We start from the raw sequence: 20,713 nt of genomic DNA on the forward strand, positions 1-20,713 counted from the left end.
GATATAGGGTTGGAAGATCTTTACCCTAGTGGTAAATTCATCTCCCCTATGATAATTCTTCTTCTTTAGATCAAGACATCATTGTTTCGAGATGAGCAAAGACAAGATATGATATGATGTAGCAATAATGATGACACATATACATCCGAGATGAGACTTATGATGTAGATGGAAATTCCTCCCTCGTTGAGAGGGAGTGTTGAAAATTGGCAGCTGAGGGAGCAATTTCCCCATTCGGGAAGCCCAGCAAACCCTAAGGAGACCCCACTTGCCCTTAGAAAATAAAATTTGCACATGGGAAAATATTATTTTTAATGTTGATCCAAGTCATCTTCAAAAGTACAAGTTGACCTACAAGAGGAAATTTGACCTCCTAAACCACATATAAATAGACCAAGCTTGACATCACTAGGAGGCATCGCATCACACATCAATCTTCTTCATTTGGTTCGATCTAATTTGAAATTGCAGGGTCTGAATTCACACGTGTGAAGGAGAGAGAGAGTTTTGATTCGACAGCATTGACTTTTCTATTTTGGCATCTTTAACCAACGTTGACTTTGGGAGATTTGTATTGGTTTGTATAATTTTTTGGACCTATTCTGAAAGGCCGAATTCAAGGAGAAGAAGACTAAAATTTTCTAGGCACTACCACCTTTGACCACAAATCTGAGGCAAGGGTTTCCGCAGGTCAAACTGTTGTTTTTGACCAATTTGTGGGCAGAATTCTTGGATTGTTTTGTTTGTGTTTGATTGAGCAGAAGAGGTCGAATTCTTTCCTGCGTTGATCGAACTTTTCTGGGCACTTTGACCATTGATTGTTGACTGCTTAGGGTTGTGTTGACTGTTGTTGACTTTGACTTTGACTTTGACTAGTTGAAAAGTTGCAAAATTGATATTTGACCTGATTTGACTTTTCTCTCATCTTTGATTGGATATTGGATTGGTTGACTTGAAAAGTCAAGGCTTTGACCTTTGACTAGTTGTTGGATGTACTTGGACTATGTATCTCTGCTGAACATTTGATGAACATCTAATAGAAGAAGAATTTGATTGGGTTTTCCCCTTGTGGGGTTTTTCCCTAGTCTTTGACCTAAATCTATGTGTCTCATTGATCTTGGTTGTCTTATATCATGCATATTGTTTATTGTTTTATCCACAATTGCTTACTTCCATTTGGTGATTGAAATCTAATTAGAAAAGTGATTGCTATTGAAAAAAGAGATTGTTAAAAGTGATTGCCACAGCATAGAACATTGAAAATTTAACAAAATCGATCTCCCCTATTGTCATGTGGATGATTCTTCTTCTTCTATAGATTGAGTCATCATTGATCACCTGAGATGAGATGAGATGAGCTTCTCTTATGTTGAGACATGTACATGCGAGAAGAGTTTTATAGTGAAACTAGAAATTCCTCCCTAACTAAGAGTAAGTGTTGAAATTTGGGTTGCTTCGAGATGAATTTCCCCAAGAGAAAGCCAATTACCCCAAGGAGAAACCATCTTGCCCCAAAGAGAATTTAAATTTAATAAAAAGGAATTTACTATTGGACTTGGCACTCCTCTCACTATTATTTAATGTGGCATAATTTAATTGGGCAAGTAATTATGTCGGCTACCATATCAAGGCATTTACGAGCAAATATCAAGCTAATTGTCCACCATAGATTAGTAGGCACCCAACCCTCTTTAAGGGGGGATGCCTACAAGCACCATTTTGCGGGAAACACATCTACCACATTAGGGAAACGTTTCCCCATTCATCTCCCTTAATTTCCCTAAAAGTGGGATGTGGGGAATGTTTACCTAGGCATCCCCCGATCCTGGGCACACAGGGAATGTGGGGAGCACGTAGCCCACCTAGGGGTGCACATCCCCATGGAAAACTGCAAAGCTATCTAAACTTTATAATAGACCTTCATATAAGATTCTCTTAATTTTCTTTTGCTAGAAGACATGGTGAATGTTACCCTAGTTGGAAATGTAACTAGGTTCGGTCTTCATAATTATCATTTTACTTGTATCAATATGCATTTCATGTAAAAGCGAAAAGAAGAAAAAGAAATTCTATTATTATTATTTTCATTAGTCAAAGCGTGTTCTTTATGCTTGTTAGGTTATTTTAGTCAAAAGAAAAATTATTGAGTCAATTTCCCATTTGGACTATTTGTATCAAAAAGAAAAATTATTTATTTTGAGTCAAAAAGAGTCGATTCGTTATCCACATACCAAGTCCACCCTCCTAGACAAGTCGGCCTAGAACAGCACCTATTCGACCTCCTAGATGCGTATATATAGAAAGCAGTTTGACCTCATTGAACCACTCTCACCACTTCGATTTTTGTGCCAAGAAAAGAAGAATTTCAGTGAGAAAGTCAAAGGAAAGAGAGCAAAGTCTAATGAGAAAGAAATTTTTGTTTCTACCCTAATCTTTGTTCACATGTGTGAGTTTTCTGAGGGATTTTCAATGGAATTGCAAGCCCGAATTTTCAAGGGCTGAAATTTCAGGAGATGACCAGATTTTTGAGGTTTGACCAGCAATGAATTTTGTTGACCAAGATTTGTTAGAGATGTATTGAAGGGGGATGACTTGGGGCTTTGTGGCAGTTTTCGTTTTGGTCTTGGGTCTTGAATATCTCACTTTGATCTAATTCTATAAGAAGAGGATTTTCTTGGGTTTTCCCCTGTGTGGGGTTTTGCCTTGGCTTGGAGCCTAATTTCTTGTGTTCTTTGTCTCCTATGATCTTCATGTTTTGTACAAGTAAATTATCAAGTTAAGAGGAATCAACCCTAATCTACTAGCATATTGATTTCTCAACAAAATCTAGCAAGCCTTGGAAAGGGAAACCCTTCAAGTCAAGAGCTAGACAAAGTGCTAACAATGGGGTAGAGGCCCAATGTCACCTCAGCCAAAACCCCCTGCTCTTTACGGATTTTCACCAATGGGACGTGTCCTAGTAGAAGGTAGATCACTTGAAATAGATATGTTAGGTATAAAGCACAAAGTGATCAAGCTAGAGCTCATTCAAGAGAGAGGCTCATTCAAGCCCTAAAAATCAAGGTTCAAGACCTAGGGTTTTGAGGTTTTTCTATGGTGATAGGTATTCACAAGGTCAAGAACAAAGAGAAAAGGTTTCTTACAAAGATAATCAGCTATTCCAAGGTTCATGAAACCCTCAAGAAAGTCCTCAAATTGAGAGATAAGAAACTAGGGTTTCCCTCTTAGGGCAAGAGATTTTATGGATGAAATTTGAGAGGATACCCACCAAAATGACAGGTCCTATAGCCAAGACCTACCTCTTGATGTTTAGGCTCTCAAACCACCAAAAAGCCTCCTCCCTAAAATTTCACTCCAAGCCCTAGCTTTTCTCTCTAGCCTTAAAAGAACTGAATTTTAAGGAGAGAAATTTCTAGAGAAAATTTTGACATGATCACGAAAAACATGGAATATTGTCTTGTCCTTTAAGCATATGGAGTCAAGGATGTGATAGATAAGCCAAATTTGTTGCTAAGGAGGCCGAAATTTCATGCCCTAGGTATCAAAATTCCAACATTTACCCACTCAATGATAAATGGAGTTTGATGGAGAGTTATAAGAATTCCTCCACTAGCAACATTCATTACATGTTATACAATGAGTAATATATACAATTCTCAACTAGATAGCCATTAAAATTTATTTTCAACAAATTAGAGCACAATCAAGCATAATCTAAAAGCGACAATTACATACATTAGACAAATTCAAAATGACAATCTTCAAAAATAGGCACTTACAAGATAACATGTAGTATATTCATCCATTCATCAAAGAAATAGCTCCAAAGACAATCCAAAATAGCTTCCAAACATCAAAATGCATTCCAATAATCTCCAATATCCAAGAAGGAACAATTGTGAATTCTCTTATGAAGTCCGAATTCTCCAAGTGATGATGATGAGAGAGTGAAATGACCTCTCTCTTATTTATACATGTCTAATGATCTCTAATTTAGCCTAAAAGCCCCTTCAAGTTGTAAAATGATGGGCAAAACTAAGTGAGGTTACAAGCCAACCTCATAGCCAATGTAAAACATAAGAATTAACCCCCAAAAGAGGCTGAAATGTTGATGTCATGCATGCGTAGGCCCTTCTAGGGCATGCGTTGGGCTCCTCCAATGCCAAGTCAAGTGTAGAGGGCTCCAAAAATCCGGATCTAGGGGTTGGCCCCTCAATCTCCATGCAAATCATCATGTGCACCCAGTTTTGTGTTTGGGGCACAAAATGGGTCTCATGGGTCTCCTGGTGATAGAATAGGTTGGTTTTGCTCCAACATTGAGGGCTCAGAGGATGGTGCTAGCCCTCCCATGTCTCAAGGGGTGAGACAAACCTCATCTGGGCCTCAAATCAGTTGCCAAACCATGTATACACTACCAAGCCGGTCGGGGGCATGTTGATCCAAGTGCATCATCTCATGAATAATATGGGGCAAAGCATAGATTGTTGGGGTGTTGCAAGTGCCATGGAATGGAATGATGCTCTGAAAGAGATAGGAATCCCATGGTTGTCAACACTTCACTTGTAGGGTGTTATAATGCTCCTCTAGTGGATTTGGACCCTAGTTAAGTTACCCCAGCCCACGATGAAAATCACCTCCCCATCACACACAATGTCTAGTGCTGCATCCTCACCATTAGGTACAATTAATCATTGGTGCATCTAAGTGAACCAAGCTTTTTAATTAAGGGCAAATTGAGACTTCATATGAGGCTTCTCTTCCAAATTTGGGCCTTTCACGTAATAGCGCTACCTCCCTATGTAGGAGTGGCTAATAGATGACCCTATTAAGTGTTCCCAGCCCCTAAGGGGAAAGACATGTCACCGGTACATCCTTAAATCAATAGGTGGCATATGAATAATGATGGTACAAAATGGCGATGAAGGGGTCTCAAGGCCAAATGTCATGGCCAAAGGGGTGGCAATAATGAGGAAGTCCACATATTGGGTGTACAGATGTGAGGAGGGAGCAATTGCGGTTGCATTAGTTACCCCAGCCTTTGTTTATCCACTCCTCTTTATTTGTCTTTTTCTTTTTCTTGATTTTTTTTGTATTATTGCTCGAAGCTCTAGGGAATGAGAGCATGTTGTGAATGAAGTATACCAGTTATTACCCCCTTAAAGGTGGGGAAGTTCATCACTCAGCAAGGGTTGGGACGTGCATGGGTTCCTTTAATAATGTGATGGGGCAACTATAGGCCTGAGGAACCAAGGTGATGGCCATAATGATAAGGGGTAGAACTCATGCTTGGCTTTTGCCCATGTGCTATTATTAATGTCACGACCATCTTTTGCATTTTATGATTTTTTTTTTCATTTTTTTCTTGCTTGTGTCCATGATATGCTTAACTTTCTTTTAGCAACATCGACCTCCAGAGCAATGTTTCCAGGCCTGACCCAACTATGTGGACATGGGGATGGGGCGTGCTAGACCCTATGGACCCAATGGTCATGTGCACCGAAAGAAGGGAAATAGTGAATAGGGCTTGTATTGTGCAAGGGAAAGTGATAAATATGGAATGGGAAAACGAGACCACACTACTAAAATCAGGGTTTCCCAAGTAGTTTCTTTCCTAAAGCCATAAGCCAATAGGGGAGATCCCATGGGACTAGGGTTAAAGATTAACCCCCCATTTAAGATGACGGAACAAAACCACGGTCAAAACCCTTCCTTCTTCCAAGTCACCCAATAATCCATGCCAAAATGCCCAAATGAAAAATAAGCATAAGCACTTGATTGCACAATGAATAACATACCTTTTGGGTTGGATTTCCCACCTTCTAACATGTGCTCTTGACAAATGGGTGAGGAAACATACAACTAATGCAGGTGGTGGAGATAAAGTGGCACATCACATCGGCTACAAGATGGTTGTCAAGGGCTGCTAACTGCTACCTGGAAGAAGATGAATAGGAGGAAATCTCTCCTAGGGGTACCCACTTTTGGTGGGTTACAGTGCCTATATGCCAAACAAAAATTTGCAGTCAATTTAACATTGATTTACTTTGACCTGTTGGTCAATAATTGTCATTGATGAAATATATATATTGTTGAGCTCTCCTAGTAAATGTCACCATGAAGCCTTACATTTTCAAGTGGCCTTATTCTCCATGAAGCCATTATGTCCTACCTCCAATTCCGCATTAATTGATGACCAGTCACATTAAAAAATGTTTTTCACTATCTTAGAGACATTCCCTAACAATGATACTTATACCATCTGAAAGAGGATTGTTTCCTCTTTCAAATGCCCCCTTACATGCCTTGAAGCTCCTAGTGGTTAGAGAGATCTTGAATTTTTAAATCATGAATATACATTTTATGGCTGAGCCGACCTAATTCTAGCCGACCTGATTCTAGCCTATGCGTAGAGACGTGTCTCTTCATTCAGCATTAAAACACTATTTATTAGGCCTCGACGTCATTCTTAAATAAAAAAGGTTCAATCATCATCAAAAAAGATAAGAAATTACGGGTTCACATCTCGTGAACTCTCAAGGAGAAAACGAGGCAATATATCTCGATTGCTGAGACTATTTTCCGCATTGGTGACTGGTCCAGAATCATGGATTAACCCTCGGATTGCAGGACGGTCTACAGGATTGTTCTTTTCGGCCTCAACACAACACTGGTTCCTGTCCTCATCGCAGATTAACTCTCACTACAGTTTGGTTCTCAGGTTTTTTTTTCTCGGGCTTGTTACAAAATTGATTCTCGACTTTAATACATAACAGTGATCCTTCTTATATATTGAAATAGTAGTGACTATACACTAAGCTATGTTCTGGACAACTCGTGATACATGAACTAGGGCTTATATAAAGAACTCGGATTTTCTATAGTAAGACGAAAAACAGTGATTCAACCTCAGACTATGGTTTGGGTATATCATTCAGATCTCATAGTTATCAAGTTGTAAGGGTGTCTCTCAGTGTTTTGAAAAGAGACAGCAAGGACTAGACTAGTGGTTAAACAGTGAAACAGTGTTTTCCATAATCCTCCTTTGAACAGTGAAGAACTCTCTCTTCAACAAAGACAATTAAGTGAAGCCCGAAATTGAGGACGACACAGTGAACCAGAATGATTGAACAATGAAGTATGTGGAAAATGTTTAAACAGTGAAGTTTTTAATTGACCAGTAAAGTCTTTTGGAAGTAATTAAATAGTGAAGTCTTTGGAAAATTGATTCAATGGTGAAAAATTATGTCATGGACAGACAAGTAAGAACTTCTCATATTTTCTATTAAAGAAAGACAACAGGATTGGTGTCCTTGGAGTTGGTGCTCCTAAACGCAAGGTTGGAAACTTGGATAAGATAGGGTCGAAGCCTTAGAGGTCGGAGCCTCATCGAAACCAAGTTGGTGCTTGGGAACAATTATCATACATTGTATTTATTCTTTTTTTTCTCAATAAAATTATTCTTACATGTTTCTCTGATTAAATTGTGAAGAATCTAACTGGTAATAATAACAATTGAAAGAAAATACTGATTCACCCCCCTCTCAGTATTTCCAACAATTGGTATCAGAGCCAGCTTCTTCATAATCAGCCTAACAGCTGGAAGAAGGATTCTTAGTCACAATGAAAAATCAAGAAGTGTCAGGAAGGCTTCCTTTGTTCGATGGCACAAATTTTGGTTTTTGGAAGAAAAGAATGTCCTACTACTTAATGTCCCTTGGACCTGAAGTTTGGCATTCGGTTTTGAATGGGTACACTGCTCCTTCCACTCTTCCAACTGATCAAGACGAAAGGAAAGCTTACATTGCAAATGCAAAAGCCTTAAATTCCATCACTAGTGGAATCACTGATTCTGAATTTACAAAAGTCATGAATTGTGACTTGGCCAAAGAAGTATGGGATAAGCTAGTTAGCTTATACAATGGGGACTCCAAAGTTAAGAAGGAAAAACTTCAAACTCATAGAAGGCAATTTGAAAGTATGAAAATGGATGATGAAGAAGATATTGCATCATACTTTCTCCGAGTAGCTGAAGTGGTCAACTCTCTTAAAGGATTGGGAGAAAAGATTGAAGAAAGCACTGTTGTTCAAAAGGTCTTAAGATCTCTCCCTGATAGATTTGACTCCAAAGTAAGTGCTATAGAAGAAATGAAGGACCTAGATACTCTCAAGATGGATGAACTTCATGGAATCCTCATTGCCTATGAGATGAGAAAAGGAATCCCAAGTTCCAAAGATGCAGCATTCAAGGCCTCAAAATCAAAAAAGGGGAAAGGATGGAATACCAGTAGTGATGACTCCGATGTTGAATCCGAATTGGCGCAATTTGTACGAAGACTAAAGAAAGGATCCAAGCTAAAAGGTAAGTACCCTCTTATTTGTTTCAAATGTGGAAGAATAGGTCATTATGCTGCAAAATGTCCTCATAAGCATGATAGTGATGATGAGGAGGATTCTAAAAGGATGGTATACAAAAAGAAAGGGTTTAATAAGAAGAATTTCTTCTCTAAGCAAGATGAGTCTGATGAAGATGAATTTGTAGTCATCAAAAGGAAATCAACTAATCATTTCCCTCATCACAAAGGAGGCAATGATGAATCAAATGAAGAAAATGACTATGCTAGAAGCCAAGAAGTATTATTCATGGCATTCACAAATGATGATGATTCAGGACTAGAAGGAAATGTAGATGAATTGTTAATGAGTGCCATTGAAGAAAATGAGAAATTACGAAATAAAATCATTTCTCTCAAGGTAGAAAAGGAGGAAGCAAAAGGAAGGGAAGATCTCTTGGAAAATAAGCTAAAAGAAAAGGAAGAAATTTGTGAAGATCATGAAGCTGAAATAGCATCTCTGAGGAAGGAATTGGAGCAAGTCAAAAAGAGTTGGGAAAGCTTCAAACACTTGACATTATCCTAAGTGCTCAAAAAACCTCAACATGACAAATCTGGGATAGGTTTTAAAGGAGAATCATCAAGTACTAAGGAGAATGCAAAAAGCTATGCCGACATACTTTCCAACAACCCAAAAGAAGAAGGATCATTTCATCAAAGGCCCACCTGAAAGAAGAATGTTGATTCAAACCATGGCTATTACAACAAGTAGAAAACTATCTTTTTTGGGCATTGTTATTATTGTAAAAAATTTGGTCATCAAGCTAAACATTGCATGGCTCGTAAGAATGAAACACCAAAATTGAAGGATCAAACAAACAAACCATATGGTCTCAAAGGGCAAGGACAAATCAAGACCTACAACTCTTTTGATCCATTGGTCAATTTTGATCCAATTTGTTTATTATGTAATGATAATGGACATAATGAACAATATTGCCCCCTCAAAAGAAGAGAAGCAAAAAATGAGAATCCCAATACGGATAAATGTGGCCTAGCTCTATGTGCTCACAGTGATGAAAATCATTGGTTTGTTGATAGTGGGTGCTCCAGACATATTACAGGTGACAAAAGGAAGTTTGTCTCATTAAACAAAAAGGAAGGAAATGTATCCTTTGGAAGTGGATCTGCCAAAATTGTTGGAAAAGGAGTTGTTACCCTTATTAATGGAAAAGGAAAGGCTCAAAATTATTTGCTGGTAGACGGGCTCAAACACAATCTCTTGAGTGTTAGCCAAATCTGTGATCAAGAACATAATGTTGTCTTTAGCACTAAAAATTGTGAAATAAGGAATTCTTCCTCAGGAGAACTTGTGGCGAATGGAGTTAGAACATCAAATAACATATACATTCTGAACAAAATTCAAGAAGATAAATGTTACCTAAGTCAAACAGATGAAAGTTGGTTGTGGCACAAGCGACTAGGACGTACAAGTTTCAATAACTTGATCAATATCAGCAAGAACAATGCAGTACGAGACATCCCAAAGTTATTCAAGCCAAATCAAGGTGTATGTGGTCCATGTCAACATGGAAAGAAAACTAGAACCAGCCACAAGACTAAGGAGTTCTTTACATCAAAACCTTTGGAGATCATTCATGCTGATTTAAGTGGACCAACTAGAACTTCGGCGCTCCAAGGAGAAAGGTACTTTGCTTTATTTGTTGATGACTATACTAGAATGATGTGGGTATATTTCATAAGATATAAATCTGAAGCATTTGAATGTTTTAAGAATCTTAAAGCTCTTGTAGAAAATGAAAAGGATTCTAAGATTAAATGTCTTAGTACGGATAGAGGGAGAGAATTCACATCAAAAAAATTTGATGAATTCTGTAAAGTACATGGAATCGAAAGAGAACTCCCTGCTGCCAGAACACCCAAGCAAAATGGGGTAGTTGAAAGAAGAAATTGAACTTTTCAAGAAATGGCAAGAACAATGTTACTAGCAGCTGACTTGCAGCCAAAATTTTGGAGAGAAACAGTCGGGACAGCAGTTTATACCTTGAATCAAACACAACTAAGACCAAATAATGAGAAGACTCCTTATGAATCATGGGAAGGAAGACCTGCTTCAGTGAAATACTTCAAGATTTTTGGAAGCAAATGCCTCATAAAAATCAATGATGACTCACCTAGAAAATTTGATTCTCGGGTTGACGAAGGAATACTCCTTGGATATTCCACAAGGAGCAAAGCCTACAAGTGCTATAATAATCAACTACAGAAAATAGTGGAAAGCATTGATGTGAAGATTGATGAAAACCTTCCAGAAAAGGAAATTGAAGACCATGAAGTTGACCCTCTCTTTGAAGAAAATAAAGAAGAACCTGAAAAAGAAGAAAAAGATCAAGAAAAACAATAGGAAAAAGAACCATCTCAAACCCCTTCAAAGGTGAAATTCCTCCAAAAACATCACCCAGAAGAGCAAATTATTGGCAATGTAGATGAGGGGATACAAACCCGAAGAAGGATGACAAGTACACCAAGGAAAAATGATGTTGCTCTCCTATCTATGATAGAACCAGAAACTTTTACTCAAGCAAGGATCCTCATTGGGTGGAAGCCATGGAAGAAGAAATGTCTCAAATCGAGAAGAATGAGACATGGGAGCTGGTACCTCATCCAAAGGATAAAAATATAATTGGAACCAAGTGGGTGTTCAAAAACAAAATGAATGAAGATGGACAAATCATCAGAAATAAAGCAAGGCTTGTTTGTAAAGGTTATTCACAAATTGAAGGAATCGACTTTGAAGAAACCTTTGCACCGGTAGCTTGTATGGAAGCTATAAGGATGTTCTTGGCATTTTCTTGCTCAAAAGGATTCAAAGTCTATCAGATGGACGTAAAATCAGCATTTATGAATGGGGAACTCAAGGAAGAAGTCTACATGGAGCAACCAGAAGGGTTTAATCTAGTAGAAGGAAAAGACTTTGTTTGTAAGCTGAAAAAGGCATTATATGGGTTGAAACAAGCTCCTAGAGCTTGGTACGAAAGATTGGATCACTATCTACAACAACAAGACTTCAAGAAGGGGGTGGCAGAAAGTAATCTTTACATGAAGATAGATGAGGATAAGTTACTAGTCACTCTTGTCTATGTTGATGACCTGATTTTTGCTAGCAATAATGACGAGATGAGCCGTGAGTTTGCTCAAAATATGTCAAAAGAGTTCGAAATGTCGATGATAGGAGAGTTATTTTACTTCCTTGGACTACAAGTATTTCAAACCACAGCAGGCATGTTCATATCTCAAGCAAAATATCTTAAAGACGTGCTTAAAAGATATGGAATGGAAGACTGTGCACCCATGAGCACACCTATAACCACAAATTGCAAATTAAGCAAAGATGATGACTCTCCTCTGGTAGATGCAACTCATTATTGGTCAATAATTGGAGCCCTCCTATACTTGACTGCTACGAGACCTGACATTATGCAAGTAGTAGGAATGGTGGGAAGATTGTAATCAACTCCTAAACAATCCCATTTGTTGGCTGTAAAAAGAATTCTCAGATACTTGAAAGGAACTCCTGATTTTGGTCTTTGGTACCCTAAGAGCTCAACTCTTACTGTGACTGCATACACCGATGCTAACTGGGCCAGAAGTGTCGATGATTGAAAAAGTACTAGTGGGAATGCATTCTTCCTGGGAGATTGTCTAGTATCTTGGCTTAGCAAAAAACAAACATCCATATCACTATCCACAGCTGAAGCCGAGTATATAGTTGTTGCAGACTGTTGTACTCAAATATTATGGATGAAGGAAGCTCTGAAGGATGTCAACATAGATACCAACCAACCAATCACCATCTATTGTGATAACACAAGTGCTATCAATCTTAGCAAGAATCCAGTGATGCACTCAAAGACCAAACATATACCAATCAAGTATCACTTCCTCTGTGAACAAGTTGCTGAACAAAACATCAAGTTGGAATACATCAATACAAAAGAACAAATTGCAGATATCTTCACAAAGCCTCTTCCACGAGAAGCATTTGAACATCTTTGCCAAAAGATGGGGGTTATTGCTCTTGCATCACATTAAATAATCATCTTCACAAGAGTAGGAGTAGCATGTCAGGGGGAGCAGCATGACAAAGGAAACAGTTTGATAGGGGGAGTACTTGGGCACCCCATTTGCCATTGATGTCAAAGGGGGAGAGAATGAAGAAATATTTCCATCAATGACAAAGGGGGAGATTGTTGGTCAATAATTGTCATTGATGAAATATATATATTGTTGATCTCTCCTAGTAAATGTCACCATGAAGCCTTACATTTTCAAATGGCCTTATTCTCCATGAAGCCATTCTGTCCTACCTCCAATTCTGCATTAATTGATGACCAGTCACATTAAAAAATGTTTTTCACTATCTTAGAGACATTCCTTCACAATGATACTTATACCATCTAAAAGAGGATTGTTTCCTCTTTCAAACTCCCCCATACATGCCCTGAAACTCCTAGTGGTTAGAGAGATCTTGAATTCTTAAATCATGAATATACATTTTATGGCTGAGACGACCTAATTCTAGCCGACCTGATTCTAGCCAATGTGTAGAGACGTGTCTATTCATTCAGCATTAAAACACTATATATTAGGCCTCAACGTCATTGTTAAATTAAAAAAGTTCAATCATCAACGAAAAAGATAAGAAATTACGGGTTCACATCTCGTGAACTCTCAGGGAGAAAAAAGAGGCAATATATCTCGATTGCTGAGACTATTTTCATCGGTGACTGGTCCAGAATCGTGGATTAACCCTCGGATTGCAGGACGGTCTACAGGATTTTTCTTTTCGGCCTCAACACAGGACTGGTTCCTGTCCTCATCGCAGATTAACTCAAAACTACAGTTTGGTTCTCAGATTGTTTTCTTTTCTCGGGCTTGTTACAAAATTGATTCTCGACTTTAATACATAACAGTGATCCTTTTTATATACTGAAATAGCGGTGACTATACACTAAGCTCTGTTCTGGACAACTCGTGATACACGGACCAGGGCTTATATAAAGAACTCGGATTTTCTATAGTAAGACAAAAAACAGTGATTCAACCTCAGATTGTGGCTTAGGTATATCATTCAGATCTCATAGTTATCAAGCTGTAAGGTTGTCTCTCAGCGTTCTGAAAAGGGACAGCAAGGACTGGACTGTTGGTTAAACAGTGACACAGTGTTTTCCATAATCCTCCTTTGAACAGTGAAGAACTCTCCCTTCAACAAAGACAATTAAGTGAATCCCAGAATTGAGGACAACACAGTGACCCAGAATGATTGAATAATGAAGTATGTGGAAAATGTTTAAACAGTGAAGTTTTTAATTGACCAGTAAAGTCTTTTGGAAGTGATTAAACAGTGAAGTCTTTGGAAATTGATTCAACAGTGAAAAATTATGTCATGGACAGACAAGTAAGAACTTCTCATATTTTCTATTAAAGAAAGACAACAAGATTGGTGTCCTTGGAGTTGGTGCTCCTAAACGCAATGTTGGAGCCTTGGATAAGATAGGGTCGAAGCCCTAGAGGTCGGAGCCTCATCGAAACCAAGTTGGTGCTTGGGAACAATTATCATACATTGTATTTATTCTTTTTTTTCTCAATAAAATTATTCTTACACGTTTCTCTGATTAAATTGTGAAGAATCTAACTGGTAATAATAACAATTGAAAGAAAATACTGATTCACCCCCCTCTCAGTATTTCCAACATGGCCACTATAATATCTTCAATTTCCACTAGTGATCACGTTGCTTTACAACTGAAGGGTGTTTTTTATGAGTCAATAGTTTCTCCTTAATTGATCTTTTGGCATTTTAGGCCTTGTTATGCATTTATTGGACCCAACATCAAAAGATGTGATAGTAAAATGGCACTTAGAATGTGCATGTTTGGTACTCTTTTTTAGCCCACACAAACAGGAACGTAGCGGCTCCCAATCTTTTGAAAGCATTTAGGGGTTCCCAACTATTGGAACTACTCAGGAAGCCCTCGAGGGCACCTCAACACTCACCTTGAAGCTCCCAAATAACTCTCGTTCATTCTAGAATGTTTCTTTCTGACTCCCAAGTTCCAAGGAACTGGGAAACACTAGGAATGAATTCCCCAACCCTCAAGAATGGTTTTTGTTCAACGATGGTGAAGATTGTTGACTCCTAAAAAGTCAAATAAATATAAAACTAGAATAATCAATCAATTAAGAATCTCAGAACTACAAAAACACAATAAGAAGTAGAAAATTAATAATTAATAATAAATAAAACTCTAACCCATCAAAACAACCTATACATGTGTTAGAATTTCCAATTAAAAGCTTACCTCCATCATAATGAATGATTCCAAAGCCTTCTGCATAGCCAATGCCCCAGGATGCATATCTAGTGCAGACCATTTTGCTTGCTTATTATATGTCCTTCCACGCACTTGAATATGATCCAAAACATTTTGAACTGAAAGCTCATTCAAGGGCACGCCATGTTTCTGCAATTCTTTCAAATAATCCAACTCAATAGGCTGCAAAAATAACACAGCTTCACCTTTCTGGTCTAGACGAGCTGTTCTACCAACCCTGCAAAATAAAAGCAAATTGGAAAATCACAGATAGCATTGTCTGATATTTAGGCATAAACAAGATTATGTGCAAACTTTATTTAGGTTACTTCAGAACAAGAGTTATTTGTCTAGGAAACAATGCTAACTGAACATAATGCAAAATCCCAGTACAAATATCCAGGGAGAGATAAAATATTAAAGAAATAATTTGCTAGTCCGGATTAGGTTCTTAGGTATAACATATTGTTCAGGGTCTATTGATCATGATTCAAGATCCCATGCTAACCACTACATAACATAAATAAATTATAACAGCACGAATTATATGGAATAGAATGATTTAAGGTTGGTGGACCTCTACGCAATGATAGGAATTAATAACCAAAGTTAAGATTATAAATAAACCTAGTGTGTAGACCAGTTATAATGTTCAGGACTTTTAGACTAGAAAAATAAAGCACATGTGGTTTAATGGGTGGTTAAGATATGCCCCCATGCTTTGGGAGTCATGCCATTACATCTAAGTAAATTCACAACAAGTCATCTTCCTTAATAAAAATATCATCTCACATCATGCACAAGATTCTCATTTTTTTTAATATATTTGCTCAACATGATAGCACAGCAAAAGAGAGTCCAAAACTTGTGATGGAGATCATAATCAATCGAAACCAAGGACAACGAAGGAGATTGAGACCCAAATTTTGGACAAGATATTGTGCAACATCAGGATAAGGAAATTTTCTCTTGTAAGAAAGAAGACGAGACTGTATTAAAAGCGAGGTAACAGTTTTCAGAACTGAATCTAATTTCCTAGAACTTAGACTTGCGAAAAAAATATATCGATGTCACAGGAAAAAAGTAAAAAGGATAGAAGAAAGAAAAAGGGAAAATGTGTGGACAAGGAAGACAATGTCACGAGGCCTCAAAGCATTTTGGATGTTGTCTAGTTGATGATAAGAGAATGCATAACAATCTCGTCATTTGTAATGTCAGAAGTGAGGGTGTCATGGGATACTGAGAAGAGAAGACTTGAAAAATATACCTGATTGAGCCACAGGGATTGCACGATGCTCCACTAATCAATTGTGTTTGCAGAAACAAGGAAAAAATACATATAATATAATAATAATAATATATCAAAACTGACAAGTGGAAAATACCAATGTTTAGCACAGATTTGCTCAAGTGTGAGAGTATAATGCTATCAAGAAGGAAGACATTGTAGGATCTTATAGGCAGACGACAAGAAAGCACGTACTAGACTCACATAAAGACCACCATGATTTGTAAGCAAGGGTTGTGAGAGGAAGTCCTAGACCATTTTAGAAACAATTAGATTCATTGCTAAAAGAGGTCGTGGGTGCGGCAGAGGAAAATTATTTTTAGACCGATTTCAAAACAATCACAGAAACAGTAGATCGCAAGCAAATGACTGTAGACCTTGTCAACACCAGATTTGTCTACATAAATCTGGGTATCAAGATACAGCATATGTTTGTAGATATTGTGCAGGGTGAGCTCTACATAGCAGAGTTCACCAATTTCGTATCGAGAGTTCATGGGTACCTTCACCAAATGGGTACCTTGTCGCAAAGCACTATTCGAGCATGACCTTGTTTCAGAGATGCAATATATGAGTTTCATGGATTATCCAGAAATTAGTATTCCAGGAGGACAACACATGGTGTGTCATTCCTAGTAGGTTTCCAATTCAGGGTACCAGAGATCTAGTTTTATTAGTATTTCCTTGCGCATTGGACTTGCATATACATTTTGAAAGATGCATAGGGGGCTGAGGAGAGTCAAAGTACTTTCAGATACTTGATTCAGTCATTTTTAGCCATTTCTATTTTTGAACCTTGCTCTTCTTCAACAGCAAATTGAAACATATTTGGATACACATTGGGGAGATGGACATGTGGTTCAAATTTAGTCAAGCAGGAGAGGTTTTAATTTCTAGAAATTTCTTTTTAGGAAAAATTATATTTTCAGAAAATCGGTCCAAATAGCAGACCTAGCATAGAGATTAGTTCACTGTTCAAACTGTCAGAAATAGCAGAATCAACTTTATTAAACAACCTGAGCAGCTCACAGGTGTGGAACACCACCTGTAAGACTGCCTCTGCAGAACACGCTCTGTCCCTTACAATTCATTACATGAGAAATATATACATGAAACACACATTTAGGGAAGTTGAAACAACACCCTAGAAAACAGGAACAAACTCCTAATCTAAGGTTCAGTTTGAACCGTCACTCCATTAAGACATTTCTTCATTAATCTCAACACTCCCCCTTAATGGAGAAATGGATTCACAGATATGCCTAACACTTCCCTAAACAATTCAAACTTGATTCTACCAAGAGGTTTGGTAAAAATATCAGCAGCATTGTCACAACTACTACAATACTCAATATGGATTTCTTTTGACTGAATTTTCTCCCTGACAAAATGAAACTGTGTATCGATATGCTTTGTGCCCTTATGAAATACTGGATTATTTGCAAGTTTGATGAAGCTCTGGTTGTCGCATTTGATCACTGTTGCAACCTTCTGTTCTTCTCCAACATCAAGGAGAAGTCTCCTCAACCAAACTGCTTCACATGTTGCTGCACACATAGCTTGATATTCAACTTCTGCAGAAGACAAGGATACTGTGTTCTGTTTTTTGCTGCTCCATGTAATGACCCCGGATCCAATGCTAAATGCATAGCCTATTATGGATCGTCTGTCATCTACATTTCCAGCCCAATCGAAGTCTGAAAAACCTGTCAATCTAACATCACACGAATCAATGTAAACAATACCAAAATCTAAGGTTCCCTGGAGATACCTTAAAACACCTTTTGTTGCAACCCAATGGCTCTCAAGGGGCTTTGACATAAATTGGCTCAATGCACTGACTACATAAGCCAAATCTGGCCTAGTTGTAGTCAAGTAGATTAGACTCCCAACTAGCTGTCTATACAAAGTCGCATCTACCTCCTTAGATCCATCATCATTCTGAAGTTTTAAATTCTGTTGTAAAGGTACTGCTACAACTTTGCACTAATCCATTCTGAACTTTTCTAATAAGCTCCTAACATACTTACTCTGTGACAGAAAAGTTTGTCGAAAGTCCCTCCAAACTTCCAAACCCAAACTGGCAAACAGTAATGTAGCTCTCCAAGGTCTTTCATCTCAAAGACTTGTGACATCTGCTCCTTGATTTCTTTAATGAGATTATCAGCATTCCCTGTAATGATTAGATCATCTACATATAAAGAAATCAAAACAATCTTTCCCTCTTTATCAAACACGGTATAAAGATTAGGGTCATTTTTGCTCCTTTTATAACCATGTTGCAGGAAAAATGAATCAATTTTGTCATACCATGACCTGGGTGCCTATTTTAGTCCATACAGCGCTTTCTTCAACCTACAACTAAATGTTCTTCACCCTCAGTGTTGCGGGGGAGCGCCCCCCACCCCCTCGATCCCGCTCCCAATCCGTGCTCCGGGTGGGAGTGACTCGGGAGCGCGCTCCCTGCCTTTTCGGGAGCGTTTAGCCTTTTTGCATTTTTTTTGTAGTAATGTTCCAAATGCAATTTTTTTTTTCAAAGAAACAAATAAGTTTTGAGTGGGGCAACTTAATGATCAAGCCTATGGCCCTAGTATTGATATGCAATTCATGGTAATGTTAAATTCTTAAAGTAAAAGTGACATTCTCCTTAATCTTCATTTTCGTCCTTTTACTTAAATTTTTAACATTGCCATGAAATGACTCAGGATGTTTGATAGTGGTTCCGACCTCATTGGATTTCATATGGAGAAAGTAGAATTTTAGATTTCATTCAAAATCTAGCAGACTTATCAATTTTTCAGGATTTCAGGGTTGCAATGTTTCCATTGAATTTTGTCATGTATTAGGATATGGAACTCGTATTAATCAAGAGCACCAATCCCTCTATGTACCTTGATGTTAGTGACATTGGTTGTCAAACTCCTCTATCATGACCCTCCTAAAAATGTACGCATCACTCAAACAAAATCTTGACTTTACATGCTATGCTTTTTCTATCTTATGTTAATGCTTAGAGGGTGATATTAATGACAAAGATCCCTATACAGATACAGAGGTAATGACAAAGATACCTCTGGATATTAATGCTTAGAGGGTGATATTGATGAAAAAGATCCTGATTTTCCAACAAGACTAAAAAACTAGACATTTCTCGTGGTGGCAAGAGGCCCAAGCATAAGCAATAGATAATAGATTTACTTGTCTTTTCTAGTTTCTAGTAGTTTTTATAACTATTGACCTTTTCATATTTATTATGATATTTTTTTAAACAATATATGACAATTTAAGTTTGAAGTTGGCAATTATAACTCATTAGTAATGAATTATGAATATGATGCTTCATGAAAGTTGAAAGTTGTTTCATTTCATTTTATAACCTTTCATTTCATGTTAGATATTAATTGTTGTAATGGTTACACTTAGCTTACAAGTGCAACTTTGGTGATCAATGATGATAAATGTTATATATTGAATTTTGAAAGCTTGAAACTTTAAGATTGATGAATCACGAGACTCAATATGTTGTATGTTACTATGTTACTAACTTGTGGACATGGTTGACGAAGATTATAACTTCTAGATGATTGTTGTTATATGGTTCAATCTATGTTTTTTTATGTTTTTTATATCTAATTCATAATTCTAGATGTTTTTGTTGACATATATGTATCAAAATATAAAAATAAAAATAAAAATAAAAATAAAATAAAATAAAATAAAAAAATAAAAAAAAATAAAAAAAACTATATATATATATATAGATAAAACACTCCGAGATTCGCTCCCAAACCGGGAGCTTTTGAAAATGTCGCTCCCGCACGCGTTTTCGCTCCCGCTCCTAAGTAACAATGTTCACCCTATTTGACAAACCCCTCAAGTTGCACTAAGTAGACTTCTTCTTTTAAGTCCCCATTTAAAAATGCAGATTTAACATCTAGCTGGTGAATCATCCAATGGTGTTTGGTAGCTAAAGCAATTATCATTCTGATTGTGTTTAGTTTAGCTACAGGGGAAAATGTTTCATCATAATCTATACCTTCTTGCTGCGAATACCCCTTTGCAACCAGCCTAGCTTTATATTTATCTATGCTCCCATCTGCTTTAAATTTAGGCTTATATAGCCATTTGCATCCTATGGGTTATTTGCCTTTAGGTAGTTTAACTAAATCCCAAGTTTTGTTTTTGAGGATTGATTCATATTCCTCTTCCATAGCAACCCTCCATTCACTATATTGACTAGCTTCTTTATAACTAGAGGGTTCAACAACATTCATCATACTAGTTATAAAAGCATTTTCCCTATATCTTGCTGGCAACTGAACCTTCCTACCTGATCTCCTGAGTGGTGGGGTAGCTTCAAACCTTGTCTGATCATCATTTTCTGGACTTGGCTTGACAGCTACATCATCTTCTTTCCCTTCCTGCTGTTGTTGTTGCTCCTGCTCATTGTTGTCACCTGATTCATCACTTCCTTCTTCCACCAACAAGGGCACGTGCCATTCTTCATTAGCACTCTCATGGCTTCCATCATTAACCTGCTCATGAAACACTACATCTCTGCTCGCAAAAACTTTATGAGTAGAGGGATTAAACAGTTTGTAAGCCTTAAATTTTGTACAATACCCAACAAAAATACATTTGATGGCCTTTGAATCCAATTTCTTTCTATCTTCCTTTGGGACATGAGCAAAGGCTTTACT

General features: G+C 37.5%; 1 protein-coding gene across 5 annotated transcripts in view; it reads right to left on the minus strand.

Moving 5' to 3' along the window:
* The window catches only part of LOC149264869 (DEAD-box ATP-dependent RNA helicase 17-like), a 197,888-nt gene that overhangs the window by 59,849 nt on the left and 117,326 nt on the right, over positions 1–20,713 (minus strand). For all 5 annotated transcript variants that reach the window (XM_089428980.1, XM_089428987.1, XM_089428999.1 and 2 more), the window contains exon 9: positions 14,714–14,963. In XM_089428980.1, coding sequence (XP_089285106.1) covers positions 14,714–14,963 — 250 coding nt within the window. The remainder of the gene's footprint in view (positions 1–14,713; positions 14,964–20,713) is intronic.

The sequence above is a fragment of the Pinus tabuliformis genome, chromosome 6 (assembly GCF_031772625.1).
Source record: "Pinus tabuliformis cultivar Carrire ecotype Pingquan chromosome 6, CPIR1, whole genome shotgun sequence".
Lineage (NCBI taxonomy): Eukaryota > Viridiplantae > Streptophyta > Pinopsida > Pinales > Pinaceae > Pinus > Pinus tabuliformis.